The 17,933-nt window shown below is 65.1% G+C and overlaps 8 protein-coding genes across 8 annotated transcripts in view; 5 read left to right on the top strand and 3 right to left on the bottom strand.

Moving 5' to 3' along the window:
• Window positions 1-766, bottom strand: part of PFL1_03479 (uncharacterized protein) — a gene marked incomplete at both ends in the record, with an annotated part of 2,066 nt that extends 1,300 nt beyond the window's left edge. Inside the window, 2 exons of the mRNA XM_007880996.1 lie at window positions 11-312; window positions 454-766. Coding sequence (XP_007879187.1) covers window positions 11-312; window positions 454-766 — 615 coding nt within the window. The remainder of the gene's footprint in view (window positions 1-10; window positions 313-453) is intronic.
• Window positions 767-2,585: 1,819 nt separating this feature from the next.
• Window positions 2,586-3,605, top strand: PFL1_03478 (uncharacterized protein; the record flags this gene model as incomplete). Its single annotated transcript, XM_007880995.1, has 1 exon — window positions 2,586-3,605. One exon carries the CDS (start codon window positions 2,586-2,588, stop codon window positions 3,603-3,605), a length of 1,020 nt encoding a protein of 339 aa, XP_007879186.1.
• Window positions 3,606-3,758: 153 nt separating this feature from the next.
• On the bottom strand, window positions 3,759-7,442 carry PFL1_03477 (uncharacterized protein; the record flags this gene model as incomplete). Its single annotated transcript, XM_007880994.1, has 1 exon — window positions 3,759-7,442. The coding sequence occupies one exon, from the start codon at window positions 7,440-7,442 to the stop codon at window positions 3,759-3,761; it is 3,684 nt and encodes a 1,227-aa protein (XP_007879185.1).
• A 202-nt stretch (window positions 7,443-7,644) lies between these two features.
• PFL1_03476 (uncharacterized protein) lies at window positions 7,645-9,225 on the top strand (the record flags this gene model as incomplete). The annotated part of the gene is made up of 3 exons (XM_007880993.1): window positions 7,645-8,107; window positions 8,194-8,427; window positions 8,540-9,225. The coding sequence occupies 3 exons, from the start codon at window positions 7,645-7,647 to the stop codon at window positions 9,223-9,225; spliced, it is 1,383 nt and encodes a 460-aa protein (XP_007879184.1).
• Window positions 9,226-9,252: 27 nt separating this feature from the next.
• On the top strand, window positions 9,253-10,926 carry PFL1_03475 (uncharacterized protein; the record flags this gene model as incomplete). Its single annotated transcript, XM_007880992.1, has 1 exon — window positions 9,253-10,926. One exon carries the CDS (start codon window positions 9,253-9,255, stop codon window positions 10,924-10,926), a length of 1,674 nt encoding a protein of 557 aa, XP_007879183.1.
• Window positions 10,927-11,635: 709 nt separating this feature from the next.
• On the top strand, window positions 11,636-13,711 carry PFL1_03474 (uncharacterized protein; the record flags this gene model as incomplete). The annotated part of the gene is made up of 1 exon (XM_007880991.1): window positions 11,636-13,711. The coding sequence occupies one exon, from the start codon at window positions 11,636-11,638 to the stop codon at window positions 13,709-13,711; it is 2,076 nt and encodes a 691-aa protein (XP_007879182.1).
• A 926-nt stretch (window positions 13,712-14,637) lies between these two features.
• On the top strand, window positions 14,638-15,936 carry PFL1_03473 (uncharacterized protein; the record flags this gene model as incomplete). Its single annotated transcript, XM_007880990.1, has 1 exon — window positions 14,638-15,936. One exon carries the CDS (start codon window positions 14,638-14,640, stop codon window positions 15,934-15,936), a length of 1,299 nt encoding a protein of 432 aa, XP_007879181.1.
• A 527-nt stretch (window positions 15,937-16,463) lies between these two features.
• PFL1_03472 (uncharacterized protein) overlaps window positions 16,464-17,933 on the bottom strand; it is a gene marked incomplete at both ends in the record, with an annotated part of 2,505 nt that continues 1,035 nt past the window's right edge. The window contains 3 exons of the mRNA XM_007880989.1: window positions 16,464-16,613; window positions 16,746-17,026; window positions 17,147-17,923. Of these exons, the coding sequence (XP_007879180.1) occupies window positions 16,464-16,613; window positions 16,746-17,026; window positions 17,147-17,923 (1,208 nt within the window). The remainder of the gene's footprint in view (window positions 16,614-16,745; window positions 17,027-17,146; window positions 17,924-17,933) is intronic.

Genomic DNA, 17,933 nt, shown 5'->3' with positions numbered 1-17,933 from the left:
CGTCCTTGACGCGGCCGCGGCTCGGGCCGCGGCCGCGTCCGCCGCAGCCGCAGCAGAATGCGAAGCCCGAGAGGAAGAGGAGGATGGCGGCGGCGAGCGTCATCCAGAGGCCCACTCCGAGATCGGCCGAGGCGCCGTCGACGCTGTCGATGCGCTTCTTTGCGACGATGAAGAGGGCGAGGTCGAGGCCAAAGGCGATGACGGTGATGGCGGTGGCGATGCCGCTAAAGCACATGCCCATGCAGTTCCTGCTCGCCGGGCGGCAGTGGGACAGCAGGCCGAAGAGAAAGGCGATGGCGGCGAGGCCGAGGGCTGCAGAGGCACGCAAGAGGGGCCAGACAGGGAACGAGGGAGGAGAAGAGGAACGAGTGCGTCAGCCATGCGATCCCAAGCAGGCGATTCAGAAAGAGGCCCACCGTCGCGGCAAGGCCACGCCACGGAGCGCAGACGTACCGATGGGATGGAGGACGAGGGTGTAGGTGAGCCCCTTGATGACGGCCGACGTGTACTTTGCGCTGATGATCGAGATGCCGAGGAGCTCGTTTGGGTCGAAATTGTAGCCAATGGTGGGGCTGCTGCACTTGCTGCCGATGCAGTACCCGAGAACGCCAAGGGTGGCCGTCTGGCCGCGCTGTCCGCCCTGGCCTCCGATGATGGCCTTGAGGAAGTAGATCGAGTCCCAGATCGGGGTGGATATGGTGACGAGGCCGAGGAGCACGGCGGCCGCAAAGGTCAGCACGGTGCCTGGCGTGGCTGCGCTGAACATGGTGGGATGCTGCTCGTGACCCAGAGAGGGAGATGTGGTTGTTCGAGCGGCGAGCGGGTTAGTCGTCGGCGGACGGGAGCGTGTGGGTGGACGCGGAGCTCGGAGCTGTCTTGTGGATGGTCGTGGTCGTGATCGCGGTGGTGCGGGTAGTGATGGTGGTTGGTGGTCAAGAGGAGAGAAGGGCGCGGTGCGCTGCAGATGGTTGTCTCCGCCTGGGTTGTATACCGATGCCGAGGAGGCAAGTCGGCGAGCCAAGTTGTAACGCGGTGTCGAGTCCGGGAAGGGTCTGATTCGGCTGCCGGGTCGTCTATGAGGCAGGCAGGCAGGCAGGCAGGCCAGAGGGGAAGAGCCGGAAGGAAAAAGGCGTCGCCGGAACCCCGCACCGCGGCGACGAGGGGCGACGAAGGGGTTGGTTGGACACGCGTAGCTGATGTGCGGGGACAGGCAGCGATGGCGGTGGCGGTGGCGGTGATGCGGACCAAGCGAGGCGAGGCGAGGTGATGGCGGTGGTGGTGGTGGTGGTGGGGTTGGTGGTGGCGAAGGGCCAGAGAAGTGGTCGCCCCGAGCAAAGGCGGTGTCAAAGCCAGCCGGCAGGCAGGCAGCGCAGCCTGGTGCGTAGCGAGGGCAGGCAGGCGCAGACGAAGTGCGGGGAGGCTGTGCAGACGATGCAGGCCAGCCAGCTGCCACGCAGCCTGCCTCGCTGTCTCAGGCTTCATCTGTCAAAATTTCCTGGTCGCCCTCGGCCCCTCGGTCTCTTGGCGGCGGGCGGCCATTCAGCCAGCCAGCTTGCCGCTCTGTGGTTGTGGTTGCGGTTGCGTCTGGAGCATCGTCACGCCTCGGCATGGCATGATATGGCGCATTCACACAGCCAGCCAGCTCGCTGGTGAGAAAGAGAGAAGAGAGGGAGCGACGAGCTGGGCAGGCCAGGCCTGCTGGCGGCGGTGTGGCTGCCAGCAGCATGGAATAGGGGTCCTTGATGAGACGCAGGCCAGCAGGCGAGAGCCAAGCGGGCAGGGCAGGGCAGGGCAGGGCGAGCCAAGAAGCAAGCTAAGCCGAGCAAGCAGCCGCCCTAGCCCAGCAGCCTGAAATCGCCCGCGTAGACGAGTCGGCCAACAGCCGGGTGCATGTGGGTGCCGTGCCGTGCGTGTTCGGCTTGGCCGGGCCTGCCAGCGCCGTCGCCGTCGGAGCAGCCGTAGGTGGGCAGTCGGCCCTCGGCCCTATTCCGATCCAGCTCGAGCCCTCGGAGCCGAGACGGTCCATCTCGCCCGCCCAAGGTGGAGGGAGGCCGTGCCATGCGCGGAACCCAGCAGCTTGGGCCAGGCAGGCGGGCTGTTGACCGCTTTATCCGTCGGCCGGCGGCCCGACCCGCTGGCGGCGTGGGTTTGCTCCACCTCGAGCTGGAGCTGCTCCACCTCCATCTGCGCGACATCCGTGCTTGCTTGCTTGCTTGCTTGCTTGGTGGAGGCAGGTCGGCGCTGGCTGGCTGGCTGGCTCTAGGGCCCACGCACTTTGGGGGCTGCCACCTGCCTGCTGTCGGGATCGCTTCCGCCGGGCGGGGTTGGGCCAGGAGCAAAGCTCGGGCCACGCCACGCTCCCTTCGACGGCAGGAAGAACCGACCGACCGACCGTGCGCGGCCGGGCTCTGCTCGCATATATAGACGAGCTCCCGTCCGGCGCTTCTGTTCTGGCGGGCCATCATCGACAGCCCTCGTCCCGTCCAGCCTCGCCCTTCTTCCTCTCGGCCTCGCCTCGCCTCGCCTCGCCTCCTGTCCACCGACACACTTCCCTCGCCACCACCCCTGCACCGCTCCTGCCCACCATGGCGCCCGCACCCACGTCCAACGTCAAGATCGCCTTTGGGTGCATGACGTTCGGCCGCGCCGGCGTCGAGCAGGCGCGCGTCCACGACATTGACGAGTGCCGCGCCATCCTCGACATTTTCGCCTCGCACGGCCACACCGAGCTCGACACGGCGCGCATGTACGGCTCCGGGTCGAGCGAAGAGTACCTCGGCCAGATGGGCCTCGCCGACGCCTCCAAGAGCGCCTTCCGGATCGCCACCAAAAACTTTCCCTCGGCGCGCCTGCCCGTCATCAAGATGGATGCCTACGACCACTCGGCCAAGGACATCGCGCGATGCATCGAGGATAGCCTGCGCGCCCTCCAGACGGACAGCGTCGACCTCTACTACCTCCACGCCCCCGATCGCCAGACGCCCTTTGCAGAGACCCTAAAGGCCCTCGATGACCAGTACCGCCTCGGACGCTTCCAGCGCTGGGGCCTGTCCAACTACACGGCCGCCGAGGTAGAGCAGATCCTCGACCTCTGCGACAAAAACGGCTGGATCAAGCCCACCGTCTACCAGGGCGTCTACAACGCCATTACGCGCTCCGCCGAGCCCGAGCTCTTTCCCGTGCTCCGCAGGCACCGCATGGCGTTCTACGCCTTCAATCCGCTCGGCGGCGGCCTCTTCACGGGCGCCCTCGCCCGCGACGCCGCCGTCGAGGCCGGATCCCGCTTCGACCCGGACCGCGTCCAGGGACAGATGTACCGCAAGCGCTACTGGAACGACACCTATTTTGACGCACTCGACCAGATCCGCGCCGTCGCCGACAAGCACGGCCTCACCATGGCCGAGATCGCGCTGAGGTGGATGACGCACCACTCGCAGCTCCACCGCGACCACGGCGACGCCATCCTCATCGGCGCCAGCTCGACGCGCCACATTGAACAGAACCTAAAGGACCTCGAAAAGGGTCCCCTCGACCCCGACGTCGTCGCCGCCGTCGACCGCGCCTGGGAGAGCGTCAAGCCCCACGCACCGCCCTACCACCACTGAGCGGTCCGTCGACGACGACAGCAGCCGGCAAGCGGCGACTGAGGGAGCTTAGGCGTAATGTGTAATGTAGATCGTATGTCGGCATCGCTGCATCGCACCGCATCGCAATCTAGCACTAGTCTACAAGGCATCGACCGTCGGTGTCCAAGGTCGCTAGCCAAAGATCTCGTCGTCGAAATCGCCACGACTGCGTTTTCGGCTGGCACGGTTCTGCCTGCGTCTCTGCTGCTTGACGGCGAGCCGCGGGTCGACAGAGGCGAGAACGCTCGACAGACCCTCGTGCTGCGTCGTCTCGCCTTGAGCGTCGTCGGCTGCGACGCGGCTGTCGCTGTCGTAGGCAAAGGGTCGGTCGGCGTTGCGCTGCTGGCGTTGGAGCCTCCGGCGCTGCTGCGACTCGATCGATCCGGCCTTGAGCGACGAGGGGCGCGGTGCGGCCTCGGCCTCCCATTTCCGCGACTTGGATCGCGCCGCCTTGCGTTGCTGCGTCGCCGAAGGCGCGATCGTGTCGGCGCCAATGAGGTGGTGGTAGTGCTGCTCGACGATGGCGCTCGACGGGGCGGACCTCACGTCGTCGTCGCCGCTGGACCCTGCTTGCGATCCTGGCTGCTGCTGCTGCTGCTGCTGCTGCTGCTGCTGCGGCGGCTGCTCGAGGGGATGACGACGCAGCTGCTCGCGCACCGCCCGCGCCTCTTCTTCCGCCATCATCCGCGCCTCGGCCTCCTCGTCCGACTCAAACAGGCCCTGCATCATGTCGTCGTCGTCGTCGTCACCGTCGTCGACATCCTCTGCTTGCGCCCCATCGAACTGGCCTGCATCAGCGGCAGCCGCACCGTCCGCCGCGCTCGAGGAAGCCGCCGACTTCCTGGCCAACATGGCCTCCTTGATCCTGCGCTCCTCGGCGCGCTTCTGCTGAATCTTGACCTTCCGGTCGTTGAGCTTGAGCTCGATCTTCTCCGTGTCCGCGGCCGCCCGCGCCTCGTTCCCGATTCCCCGATCCTCGACGCCGCCCTGAGCGACTGCAGAGGGATCGATGCCGTTCCGCGCCATCTCGAGCCGCTTTTCGATCAGCGCCGCCGCCTCGGGACCGAGGATCTTGATCGTCGTCTTGCCGTGTTTGGCGCGGTGCGGGAACAGGTCGCCCCACTGCGCCTTTCGGGCATCCTGGTACGCCTGCCTCCCCGCCGACTTGGCAATCGTGAAGCGCTCAATGTTGCCGCTGGCGCAGCACGCGTCGAGCGTGACGTGGCCGCCCTTCTTCAGCGGAGGTCGGATCAGCCGCGGCCAGCCGTACGATTGCAGCCGCATGGCCAGCTCCGTCGCGGTCCAGTCGTCGCGGTCCTGCATCGAACCCGGCCCGCTGCCGCCGTCGGACAGGGCACCCCCGTTGCCGAGAGCGTGGATCAGCTTGGACGTGTCAAACGCGTCGCCCGCCTCGGCCGACGCCGCCGCCGCTTCTTCGCCGCTGCCCTCGGCCGCCTCGACGGAGCGCCGATGATAGTCGGACGACGACTGCTGCTGCCGTTGCTGCTCCTCGCGACTCGCCTCGATAAACTGGCTCAGCATCTCTTCGACGCTCTGGCCGCCCTCGCCTTCCTCGACGCCCGCCTTTTCCATCTCGGCGCGGAGGGCATCGGGTAGCAGCCGCATCAGCTCCTCCTCGGCAGAGAGCTGCCCCTCGGCGGCCTCTTCACCACCAGAGGCCAGGTCGACGACGTCGTCGCCTCCCTCCAAAGGGTCCTGAAGCTGCGGCTCGAGGCCAACCTCTTGGAGCGTTCTGCGCTCCTTGGCAGCCGTCTTGGTCCCGCGCAGCACGTCGAGGATGCCCGTCTTGGTCTCCTCGGCCTGCTGGACCAGGCTGTGCAGGTGGGTCTCGTAGCCGACAGCACTGTCTGCCTCAGGCTGCAGCTCCATCCGTCGCCGGGCCTCGGTCTCGAGACCCGGGCGGGCGCCTCTCCGGACGACCACGTAGCTGTACTCGACGTCCTCCTCGTTGCGCTTGCTGTGCCGCGTCTTGCGGAGGAACGACGGCGTAACGAGGCGCGAGGTGAAGCTGCAGATCGGCTGCCGGTCCTTTTGCGACGGCTGGGTGCCCACGACGGCGTGGGCGGCGCTCGAGATGGAGAAGGGGTGCAGCAGCGGGCAGGGCCGGTCATGCGGGCAGGGCGCCACGACGTGGACGCCGTCGCCGTCGTTGCTGCCGAGCTGGAGCAGCTGTGCGCGGGCCGCGGCGATGCTGGCAAAGCCGCGCGGCGTCGCGTGGTCGATGAGGACGAGCACCGCGGCGCCGCTGTCCCACATGCTCTGCACCGCGTCGGAGCGGTTGCGGTCGTGGGTCATGTGGCTGAGGGCGAATGCCGACAACGCCAGTGTCTTGCTGCGGTCGCCTTCGGTGGGCACCGGGACGTGGAGGAAGGTCTTTGAGATGCGCGAGATGGCCGACTTTGGGCCGTCGTAGAAGCTCGGTGGTTCCGGAGATGCGGCTGCGGCAGCGTCGTCGGCCTCGATGCCGTCCGAGGCGTCCTGGGCCTCGAAGATCTCTCCGTCAATCTCGATGGTTTCTGGCGCCTTGGAGGCAGGCTCCGGATCCTGCTGTTCGGCGGCCATGGGGACGTCTTCCGGAGAGCGGGTCACACTCTCGACGAGCCGCTTGCCCATCTTGAGGAGGTGCGACCGCCGGTCGAAGCCAAAGTAGTGCTTGACGCCGCCGTCCGGCTCGTCCTGCGTGTGTGGCTGGAAAGCGCTTTGTCCGTCGTCGTGAATGGCCGTGGGATCGTCGCGGAGAGATGCCTCCCGGGCGGTGTCAAACACCTTTGCCGAGGCCCACAGCCCTTCTGCGGTGGAGCAGTCGTAGTCGACGACGGTGTCGGGCGTCCAGGCGTGGAGCGCCTCGTGGCTGTCGATGCTCGGGACGGCGGGGCCGGCTAGGCGCTGTTTCAGCTCGGAGAGCACGGCGAGGATGGCCGCGTACCTCGCTGGCGATGCCGTAGAGAGGTGGAGGATCGAAGACCGTGCGGGAGGCAGCTTGTCGGTCTCGAGGTTGCTGGAGAGCGGGTCGTGTATGGTTGCGGTGCGGAGGTGGTCGTTGCGGAGGAGGTGCTTGTCGGCCGATGCGATGGCCTGGTCTACGCCCCAGACGACGTAATCTGGCAGCCTGATCATGTTTGCGTCTGGGAGGGCGGAGCGGTTGGATCCGTGGAGGGCGGCGCGGGACCTCCTGGCCTGGGACGAGGTGAGGTTGGGGTTGGCGGCGGCATGCTGGTGGGAGAGGTGGGAGAGGGCGGCCGACGAGGCGTTGGCGCTGTAGGGCGAGGGGGCCATGTAGGGGGTGGTAGCACCGCGTATGGAAGCGATGGTACTGGCGTGAGCGGCGTCTGCCAGCGCGTCTGCTCTGGCCGAGGAGGACGAGGACGAGTGGCGCAGCGCAGAGTAGGCCGACAGCGGCGAGGCCGACAGCGACGAGGCCGACAGCGACGACGACGACGACGACGATGACGAAGCCATGGCGTTGGACCACCTCTGTCCGGACGCGACCGGGAACGGCGGCCTTGTGCGGAACGAAGACATATGCTTGGGCTTGAGTTGTGCGCCGAGGGCGGTGTCAAATGTGGCGTTGGTGGTGGTGGTCGCGGTGAGGATGTCGAGGGCGGCGAAAAGATTGGGAGGCTGAGCGGTGCTGAGGCTAGGTTGGAAGAGTGCTGAAAAACGCCGGCCGGCGCTGGCGCTGCGCTGTTGCACCCTGCAGCTCCGATATTCGGTATCCGACTGCCGAAGGCGTCCCGCCCGTGCCTCATCAGCTGGCCAGCGCGCCGAGTCTTGCTTCCTCCTCACCACCATCATTGTCACGAGTCGACCATCAATCCAAGCAACCGCCCGATCTCCGCATGTAGCTCCTTCCTCTCCGCACCGGCCTATCACAGATCCGGCTTCCTCACACTGCGTGATCCGCGTCGATCGCCCCAAGCACACCCCAATCTACCCTTCACCATTCACTTGACCCTCTTGACCTTCGCCTGCATGAGGCTGACCCCAGTCCCGGATCATGGTCGGTACCGCGCATTCGTCGACGGGCGACCCAGCCGACCGTGCGTCGGACGCTCCTGCCTCCCACCTTTCAGCACTCGAGCGCCAAAGGCTGCAGGACCTCACGCAGTTCATCTCTCAGCATGTCGCCGCGCTCACCGACAGCTTCATCCAGAGCCTGATCAACCTCTGCAAGGTCATGCGGAGCTCGAAGCGCAATGACAGCATGCTCGAAATCGCAAAAGCAGGTGTTCGTGTGGCCTTCGAGTTCTGGGTCCAGGACAGCCTCTCGCCCGAGTTCGACGCATACCTGCCCATCTCCATTCGCTCGCTGCTGCGTTCGACTGGTGTTCGCCGCCTGAGCGACGATGCCCAAGAGATCTACAAGATCATACTGCCGCAGCTGTCCGCCGAATTTCAAAGCAGTCCACACGTTAGCATTGCTGCGCTGCTACTGCGCCTGCTGGTCGAGGGCGCCACCCGTGAGTCTCGTTGCGCCCCCTGTGCTCCATCCAGCGACCTGAGTATACCGACTGAACAGAACCACGGTACGGCACCATCCCTGAAGAACGCTCGCCCCCGCGCATCTTTTTCCCCGGCAACCTGGTCGAACGTGACTTCCACTCTGACTTCCGCGGCGGGGGCGATTGGCAGCTCTGCCAACACATCGAAACACTCCAGAAAACATTCGATCGTACCAAGCATTACTGCCGCACTGTGCCCATTATTCAGTCGTCTGGATCAGGCAAGTCGCGCACAGTGGACCAGGTGCTTCGCAAGCACCACCTTGGCATCATGATCTGTTATTTTACAACAAAGAATAATACGCGACGAGGACGACACCATCTCCGTTCCTAGCCGCGATGCGGCCGCCGCCGATATCCTCTGCACACCCCTGACCGATGAAAGACCAGTCGAAGAACCAGCAAAGCCGATCAAGGCGATCCTCGACAAGGACGAGAAGGCGAAGGCAATCCCTCAAACCCAGGAAGACAAGGAGAAGGCCAAGCACGCTCGCAACAAAGCTCTACGCGTCTGGCGCAAGAATCGCAACCGCATGCTGGCCTGGTTCGAGGCCTTTGCGCACATCTTCGCCGAAGAGGTGACCGCAGCCAAGGCGGCATACGAGCCCAGCCCGTTGTCCGATGGACGACCATCGTTCGTCGAAGAGTTCTACGAACACTTGCAGCTGGAATTGCCGTCCAGCCCCACAGATTTTGCCAGCAGAGGGGGACCAGACCCATCTCCCAGACGACAGGCTCTGTTGCAGGCCATCGCCCGTCGCTACGCGTCCAACATCGAGGCGCTAGACGAGGACAGCGATTCATCTGCAGATGCGTACCAGGCAGGCCCTTGTGCACAGGCTTTCGCTGATCTGCAGGCGGCGACAGTAGCCGCTTACGCGGGCGGCCCTCGGCGCGACAGCGGTGTCTTCATCCTGGCTCTGGATGAAGCTATGGGCTTGGGCGATCTCTTGCCGCACATTCGCCGGCTGTGGCACCGAATCCACGAGCCGCCCTCCAACGCCGACCGCCTGGTCCTCCTCGTGCTCGACACCAATTCGAGCGTGCATTACCTAGTTGGGCAAGGTGCGATGTAGGGGTCTGGACGATTGGCGTCATTCGAGATGGCGCTCCCTCCGGCATTCACCAAGCTTCCGCTCGACGTCTACTACGACGCTCTCACGTTCCAGGAGCAGGACAAGCACGGCAAGGTCTGGCGTGATATCCTACAGCAGCTGCCATTCTTTGGCCGGCCGCTCCTGGGTAACAGGCACGTCAAGTTCTCGAGCGGGCACGATCCCTCCAAGACGCAGCTGGAACCCTTGGTCGGCGACGTCTCGCTGGCCAAGCTGCAGGCAAGGCTGGTCTTTGATCGCGAGATCACCCTTCTCCCCGATCTGAGCTCCGTCAGCGACGGCAAGCTGTCTGCGGACGCCATGGATCGATACTTGGCCGCATTGAGCCAGCGCGTTCCACTGCTGTTCATCGGCTTGCAAGGAAACCTCGCCATCGAGCTCTTCCTGCAACGCCAGGTCAGCACCCACTTTCGGACTATCGTCAAGATCGTTCCGAGCACGTCGTTGATCATTACCGCCACCCCATCCGAGCCGTTGCTGAGCATTGCTGCCACGGATCTCTTCCGGAAGCAACTGGGAAAAGCCGCACACGGTGTGCTACATCGTTGGCGGGACTCAATCCGGATCATCCGACGCTTCAGGAAGTTCTATGGCTTCACGGCTGGCCTCGATGGAGAGGAGATGGCTCGACTGCTGCTGACGATGGCCACCGATATTTCATCCGTCGACGAGCTCGAAGCTGCAGCGGAAGCGAAGCGCATTGCCCGCGACAGGAGCAAGGTCACGACGAAATGCGTCGATGGCGACAAGAGCGGGGGCCTGACGGAAAGCGGCGAAGAGGACGACAGCGAGATCAGAGCCGAACTGTGGCGCAACGGCATGACGCTGCAGCCTCTGACGCTGTGGTCATGGCTCGTCGTGCTGCTGGGCGACGCAGTCGTCCGTGCCACGGCCTTTAGCGTGCCAGAGGGGCGGGCGAGCGCAACGCGGAGCAAGCGGGTCAAGTCGGACTTCGAGGCTTTCGCGCGTTCGGCCAGGATCACGTTCACGCACTTTGTCCGGCTGCCCAACAACATCCGCGACGTGAGCAAAAGGCAGCTGTCGCAATGGTTCGCCGAGCACGTCGCCATATTCGGCGCTGAGAGGCAGGAAAGCTGGGATCTTCTGATTCCGGTCTACGTCGACGACAGTTGTAACGGCCCGGACACCATCATCGATATTACCAAGTTCTCCTTCGTCGTCATCCAGGTGAAGAATCGAAACGCTCTCGTACCGCCGGAAAAGACTAGGATCGACCCACCCACGGTCCTCGAGGAGCCGCACGTCCAGGACTCTGGTTCGGCGACCCTCGCCGGTACCGACTCATCGCGCGACGCCGATGGTGCCAAGAGCAATGCGCCAGAGCCGCTCGAGTATCTGTCAATCTTCATGCAGCTCAATGCCGTCTTGAGCCAGAGCCAGAAGGCCGTCTCGTACTCGTGCAGCCAGCGGGGCAAGATGCGTGCCCACGAGCTCCAGGCCATCGGCATCGAGCATGCATTCGGCGAGATGCTGAGGCGGCTCGATAAACGTACGATCGACGATGCGTATGTCCTTTTGGGAACCAATCGCTCCACCCTAGTCTTTGAGGAAGAAGCGTACCATCGACAGAAAGGCACCGACATCGACCCTCGCGTCGCCTATGGGCGCGCACACAAAAGCCCTCCAGGAGCGCCCGCTTGAGTCGCCCTTGTCGTCGGGCACGATTTCGACCCATCTCCTCGTTGATCGTTCACGGTGCCGTCCCGTACCCTTGATCATGGACGAAGCGGGGCTCATTCAGCTCCAGCAGATCAGCTCCTGATCCTCCTATCCCTCCTCGCCTGAGCCTCTGACCGACCCAAATAGTACTCCACGTCACCATTCATGTTCCTCGTCGTGTCAAGGTCGGTCCAACCAGTCACCGTCGTCCATTTCCATGTAGATACCCGGGGCTGTCGAACACACCTCGTCGCAGGGCCATCCTGAATCTTTGAAGCTGGGCCGTGGCGTCGAGGCCGAGCCGTGGTGATGCCCATGCATGGCCTGGCTGTGCTCGCCGGGCCAGGTGGGTGGGCCCCGGCTGGCACGGCCTGCAGAATTTTGAGCTGGACCCTGGCTGGCCGTGACGCGCTGCGCTGCTGACTGGCTGGGCTGCATGGGCTCGTGGCTGCTGATGGCGTTGGCCCAAACAGCCTGAGCTGCCCTGCCCCTCAACCAGCAGCACCATCACCATCACCATCACCATCACCATCACCAGCACCAGCACCAGCACCAGCACCAGCACCAGCACCAGCGCCATCACCATCATCCTTCTGATCCAAACTCTGGCATACAGACCTGACCTCGACCGCTGATTGATCGACAGGCGAGACTCGGCGCCCCGCGACGCTCCCACGGCCATGAATCCACGATGCTGAGATCCCTCTTCCGCTCCTCGAGCACCGCCTACCCGCAGAGACAGTGCTTTTTCTGCCTCACCACCTCCGTCATCCTGCCCCCCTACGATGGGAGTTCAGGCACCGCCGACCTCGCCGGCGGCACCCGCGACCCCGCCGCGTCCACCTCGGCGCTGACCATCTCGACGGGCACGCCCGAAAGCTGGTTCTGCTCGTCGTGCCACTGCCACAACACGTTCCACCCAGACGGATCCTTCCACGACCAGTGGACCCGTCCGATGTGGGATGAGCAGTGGAATCGAGATCGTAGCCAGCTCCTCAAGCACAGGACGCCTCGTGCGGCTGCTGGACCGGCGCCGGGCGCAGATGGTACCTCCGCCCCGCAGCCTCGCGAGCAGCAGCAGCAGCAGCAGCAGCATTACCAGCTCAATGGCTCGGCCTTCCCACAACAATCGAACGCATACGACGGCGATGGGCGGCCCACCTTCTGCCACACATGTCAGACCAACCAGACGCTCCAGATGAACCTGCTCGCCGACTACATCCCCGACGAGCACGACCCAGAGTACGCCCAAAAGGTCCGGGACCTGCCAGCCTACACCGCCTCAATCGCAGCTCGGTATCCGAGCGTCTGCGAGAGATGTGCGCCTGCTGTGCAGGAAACCATCCTGCAGCGCGATCAGATGGCCAGGTCCTGGTCGCTCGCCCAGTGGCTGGCAGGCAAGAAGGGCTCTGGCAAGGCGGCCGGAATCAGCAATCCGCACGGCGGCAGGCTACCGATAGGCTCGTCAGGTCCACCTGCGCAACATGGCGGTGCGGAACACCCTGCGTCGCGCTCGGCGACCCGGCCGGCTGCTGCAGGTACCGGGCTTGCCTGGGCGTATCGAGGCAGCTGCTGGCTGCTCGGCACCGCAGCGGTTTTTGCGGGGTACGCCTTCGCAGCACTGAGGCCCCTCGTCGTCCGCGAGTGGCTCATGATCGCCGACTACCTCGTCCACGAAGAGCCGCTCTCGATGGCAAGCATCGCGACGCTGGGCGGCCTCGTCGTTCTCGTCAAGGCGCTCCTCACTGGCCATGGATGGGACCCGACCGCGCGACGCGTGGCCAAGGCGAGGCAGCGCGGAGTACGCCCGGAAACGCTCGGGCTGGAGCAGTGGTGGTCCTTCCAGCAGGCTGTGCTGTTGCTGCGCCTGGCTATCCTCGGTGCCGTCGTCGTTTGGCTTGCAGCATCGAGCTGGACCTCTCTGCCCTTGATCTCGTCGATGTCAGAGCAGGCCATCCGGACCTCAGGAGCGGCCGCCGTATCGACCGACGTGCTTCTGGTTGCGCTCTCGCTCTGTCGCCTGCGCGTCCGGATGCCGCCGGCTCTGCGCCTCGTCTCCCGGCCGCTCTCTGTCTCGACGTCGCGAAGACCGGAAGCGGCGAGCCTGGATCCGGCCGACGAGGCGTTCCGCTCGCTTTCGCTGGCCGAGCAGAGGCACGGGCTGGCGCAGCAGCCGATCAGCCATCATCAGCCGCGCCGTTGGGATGGCCAGCTCGTACCGATGTTGCAAGCGGCAGCACCCGCATCGACGGCAGCAGGCCGGCGCGCTCCCGATCCTTGGCCGTCGTCCCACGCCCCATCTGCCCTGGTCCGGGACCGCGATGGCGATGAGATTATGCACTACAGTCCTCCGCCCGACGGACTGCAAGCGCTGGACGAGAACCCGAGCTTCGACGACGACGACGACGACGACGGCGACGACGACCGCCTCCCTGCATCCATGGTCGCTGCCACCTCTTCTAACGCTGGACGATCTTGGCAGCCGAACCCACATCTGTGGTCGAAGGGCAGCAGATCAGGCACGATGGAGATGCGCAACGTCGCTACGGCCCGTGCACGGCCGACCGAGGCGTACGACTTCAAGCTGGGCCCGCAGCAGTTCTGGGGACCCGAGAATCCGACCGGATTGGAGGACGTGTTCGGCAAAGCCATCAAGCTCGTCGACGACGACGACGACGACGGTGGTGGCAAAGACAATGGCCCGGGACAGGATGGTGATGGTGGCGGTGGTGGCAAGGGCTGGAAGCGGTTCCTCGGCCTAGGTTGATCGAGGGCAGGGCGGAGACGGTGCCGCTTCCGGCTGCTAACTGAGGTGACGAGAGCTCGCTGCAATGGTCCTATCGCATGTCACCCTTTCATCATCATCCCGCGTGCAAGAGCACGATGGCGAAGAGCTCAGCTTCCCGTATCTGTCTGGCCGAACTCGCCCTGACCTGGCTGGCGATGTCGACAACGGCGTGGGGTGAGGGTCGGCCCCGATACGGCCAGGCCCGATTTCTTTTTCGCGATCTATGTCGAGGGTTTCCTTTTTGCAGAGATGACTCCGAGCCTGGTGGCCGCTGGTACTCGGCCGAGTGAGGGGCTGGGGACGCATTGCGAGCGCAGGATGGCGTGCCCGGCCCGGCCTGGTTGCCAAGGGCTGCACGCCCAACCTGGCCTGACCTGGCCTGGCCAGCTGCGCATTTCAGCAAAAAAGCGGGCCGGTGGTCGTCGGTCGGTTAGCCAGCCAGCGCCACCTGCTCCACTGTTCGCCAACAGCCACCACCACCACAGCCACAGCCACCCCCACCACCACCGCATACCGACGCACACGCACGACCGCACTCTCACCCATCCTCAGCTCAGCATCCACCCAGACGACCTTTCGGCCTCCCAGCTGGTCCCACATCTCAACCCTCAGTCGCCACGCTGATATCCCCGCCATGGCCCCCATCATGACGAATAATGACCTGAATCAACCCAGTCTCTACCCCGTCGGTAGCACCAGCGCTGCTTCCGACCACGATGGGGTCCCGCCGCACAGCGCTCGCCCAGCTGGCGACCTCCTCGTCCGCCACGCTCCCCCCGTCGTCGCCGCCGCCACCTCGTCGGCCTCGACCGCACCCGCTCTCGCTGGCTCCCCGCGCAGGAGCCAGCACTCCACTACGTTGGGCGCCGTGGTAAAGTGGTGGGCCTGACGTCCTCAAAGCAGAAATGCCTGGCACAGAGAGCGCAAGCTCGCCAGGTCGACGCCAGCCTGTGAGAGGGGTAGCGTCGCAAAACAACACCAACACCAGCACCACCACCAGCGGCGGCCGCAGTCTGGACCGACGCATCGATGACCTCAATCATCCAGTCTCGTCGGCATCTCTCCCGTGGGAGACGCCGCTCCCGCTCAGCGCTAGCGCCGTCAGTGGCGGCCGTCACCCATCCCGCCGTCACTCTGCCAGCTGGCAACCCACCGTCGTGGATGTCCGCTCGCAGCAGCATCGATCGGCCGAGCGCCACTTTGTCGAGACGCACGGCCAACGTCCCTTCAGCAGCGGTCTTCCGGCACCGGCCACCGCCGTTCCCATCTTTGGTGCAGGTCGAGCGAACCCGATCCTCGAGTTCCCCGACTCGCCGCCCTCGACTCCGCCTCACTCGCCTCCGCTCACACCGCGAGCTGCTACCGATGTCGATGTTGTCGTCGAGGGCGAGGGCGATGACACAGACCTCGACGCCCTCGGCACCCCGCTTGCAAAGATGTCGCTCCAACAGAGCCACAACCTGATCACCGATGCGGCCAACGCCATCTTCGAACAGCAACAGCAGCAGAGCCTAGTATCTCCGACCGCCGCTCCGGGCAAAGCTCATCCCACGGCCATCCAGGGCGCTACTGGCAGCGGCGCGCTCATGCCAGCCACGCCCGAGGTCAGCCCGGACAAGGAGGTCCAGCACTTTGCGCGCAAGAGCGCCGAGGACTTTTTCCACCGCATCTTTACCGACTTTGCCCCCGCCTCTGCGCAGGTCGAGGACGCCGGCGTCGAGCTCGTCTGCCCTGGCTGGTCCGGTGCGGTGCTCAAGACTGGAACGGCGGCAGAGGAGGCTGCCGGCGAGCGCTCCACGTCGTACGGCTCGAGCGGCGGCCGCTCGTCTTCCTCGTCTTCGTCGAGCGTGTCGAAGCGCACGCTGTATGTCAGCATGCCGCGACAGGTCGACCAGTCGCAGCTGCGGGAGCTCGTGCTCGCGCTCCTCGATGCCGCCAGCGACCGACTCGGATGCGGCACCGTCATCCTCTGCCTCGACCCGCAGATGCGCGACTTTGCCACCGTGCTGCACGGCCTGTGCTACGTCGGCGGCCAGGTCGTCTCGGTCGGAGGAGAGGGCAAGGGCAAGGGCCCGGCTGGCCAGCAGGTCGATTCGGTCGCACCGCCCGAGGCCGCGTCGTGGCGTTCGCCCAGCCCGGCCTCAGAACCCATCTCCGGCTGCTCGCCCCGCGGTGGCCTGGTGCTCGTCGGCGTCGAGCTGTGAGCTGGACGCGCGGCGCGGCGCGAGCGAACACCTCCTCTCGTGGTGCAGCACCCGCTCGCTCGCTCGCTCGCCTGCCTCTCTCTACCACCCTTTTACGGCTCAACGCCATCCCCCCGTTCCACCCCGCATACCAGGGCTCGAGCGACGCTCTCGTCGCTCGAGGTTCCACCCACTTCACGGATCGTGTTCTCCCGTCATCTCATCGGCCCTCAACGCGCCCCCCTTCCGCCTCGCCTCTGTCTCTCTCCTTTCCGATCCTAATCTGCCGCAGTCGCCCCTGTCCCGTGGTCCTGTAGTCGTAACACTAGTCATCAACCTCAGCATGGTTCGCATTTCACCCCTCTCTCTCTCTCTCGTGTTGGCCTGGACATGGTACCAGGTGGCTGTAACTCGATATTGCCCCAACCCGCTCGCTCTCGTCGTCCCGATCCCGCCGGGGGTCGGCCGGCCGTCCGCGGGCCTTTTTTCGGTCTGTGCCGGGCTTACTGGAATTCAGGGTGCGTTGGGCCCGCTAATTCGCCCTCGCCCTAGCTTGACTTGGACGCCGTGCCCACGGCCGACTTGGATGACGACGACGAAGCGGGAGCTGGCCGTCGTTGCTGCTTCGAAGAGGCCGAGACGGCCGCCTGAGTCATGGCGGCATCGACTTGCGCCGAGGCGTTTTTCCGTTCCCAGATCTGCGTGGCGCGGTGGCACAAAGACACAGGGGGGAGAGAGAGAGGGGTGGGTGGGGCCGTATGGTCAGCTATGTGGTCGGCCTCGAGAATTTTCCTCGACGGAACGGCCGGCAAGGGAGGTGTGAAACGGACCTGGATGTAGGTCTCGCCGAGAAAGATCATCTGCTTGTTGAGTTCCTCGACGATGAGGTCTTGGATCTGGAACCATTTCTCCTCTGCACGCGCACCCGAACCGCTCCCTCCCGAGGAGGAGGAGGAGGAGGACGAGGGGTCGATGGGTTGTCCGTCGGTGCGCGTGTGCACCTGCGATCGCCATACGCTATTGTCGCGCACCGTGCCCGCCGTCGCTTCGTGGGTGATGTTGCACACCAGGTCGTACTGCGTAGACAGACCCGGTTCGGCCGATTCGACGTCTGCACGACACGGCGCACGCATCCAGGGGGACGGGGACAGAAGAGCAGAGCAGGTCAGCAAACGCACGCCCGCATGGCGTGCCAAACACACCACCCGCGTCCGTTCTCTCGCCCGCTCACATTCCGACAGGTCCAGGTCCTTGATGGGGAAGTTGACAATCGTCGGGTTGCGCTCCTCGACAAAGCGGTTCTTTGTGAAGCGGCGAAAGTGGAGGATGACAAACGGCGGCAGCTTGACGACCTTGAAGCGGCGGATGGTGGCGTTGGCCTCTTGGAACGAGATGCCGTTGTACTTTGCGAGCACCGAGGCGATCGAGACCTGCGGGATAATGTTTTTCTCGACGGCATCCTGGAACACGGGCGGCGCCGGCAGGTCGACGGCGAGCAGGAAAAAGGGCGAGCGCGTCGTCTGCACCTCTTTTTCAATGTTGAACTTGGCGTTGCCGTGCTCGTCCTCCTGGCCGCCCTCCTTGCGCCCGTCATGGTCGAGCTTGTCGATGCCGTCCCGGCCCAGGTCCTCGGTGCCGTGCAGCAGCTCCTCCTCGATGCCCGTCCGCACAATCACCTTTTGGCTCTCGATGCGCACCTCTCCCTGGAAGCAGCGCGACACGATGCTGTCGCGCTTGCGCTTGCCCCCCGTCAGGTCGGCGTGGAGGCGGTTGAGGAGCCACCCGAGAAACTCGACCGGGTCGGCCTGCTGGGTCAGCTTGAAGCGCCCCTCGGAGGCGTTGGCCACCTCCTGCAGGAACTCGTGCGGCGAGACCTGGCCCTTGAAGGCGCGCGGATTCCACAGCTTGCGCACGAGGGCGCCAAAGCGCCGCACCAGCTCGGTGCTCGACGCCAGCGAGCCCGAGGCCGTCGGCCACCGTGACGACCTGCCAAGGCACACCGAGGGGACTAGGCANGC

This window comes from Pseudozyma flocculosa (assembly GCF_000417875.1).
Source record: "Pseudozyma flocculosa PF-1 unplaced genomic scaffold scaffold00010, whole genome shotgun sequence".
Lineage (NCBI taxonomy): Eukaryota > Fungi > Basidiomycota > Ustilaginomycetes > Ustilaginales > Ustilaginaceae > Pseudozyma > Pseudozyma flocculosa.
The sequence above is the reverse complement of the archived record's forward strand: the minus strand, read 5'-3'. Positions and strand labels throughout refer to the sequence as shown.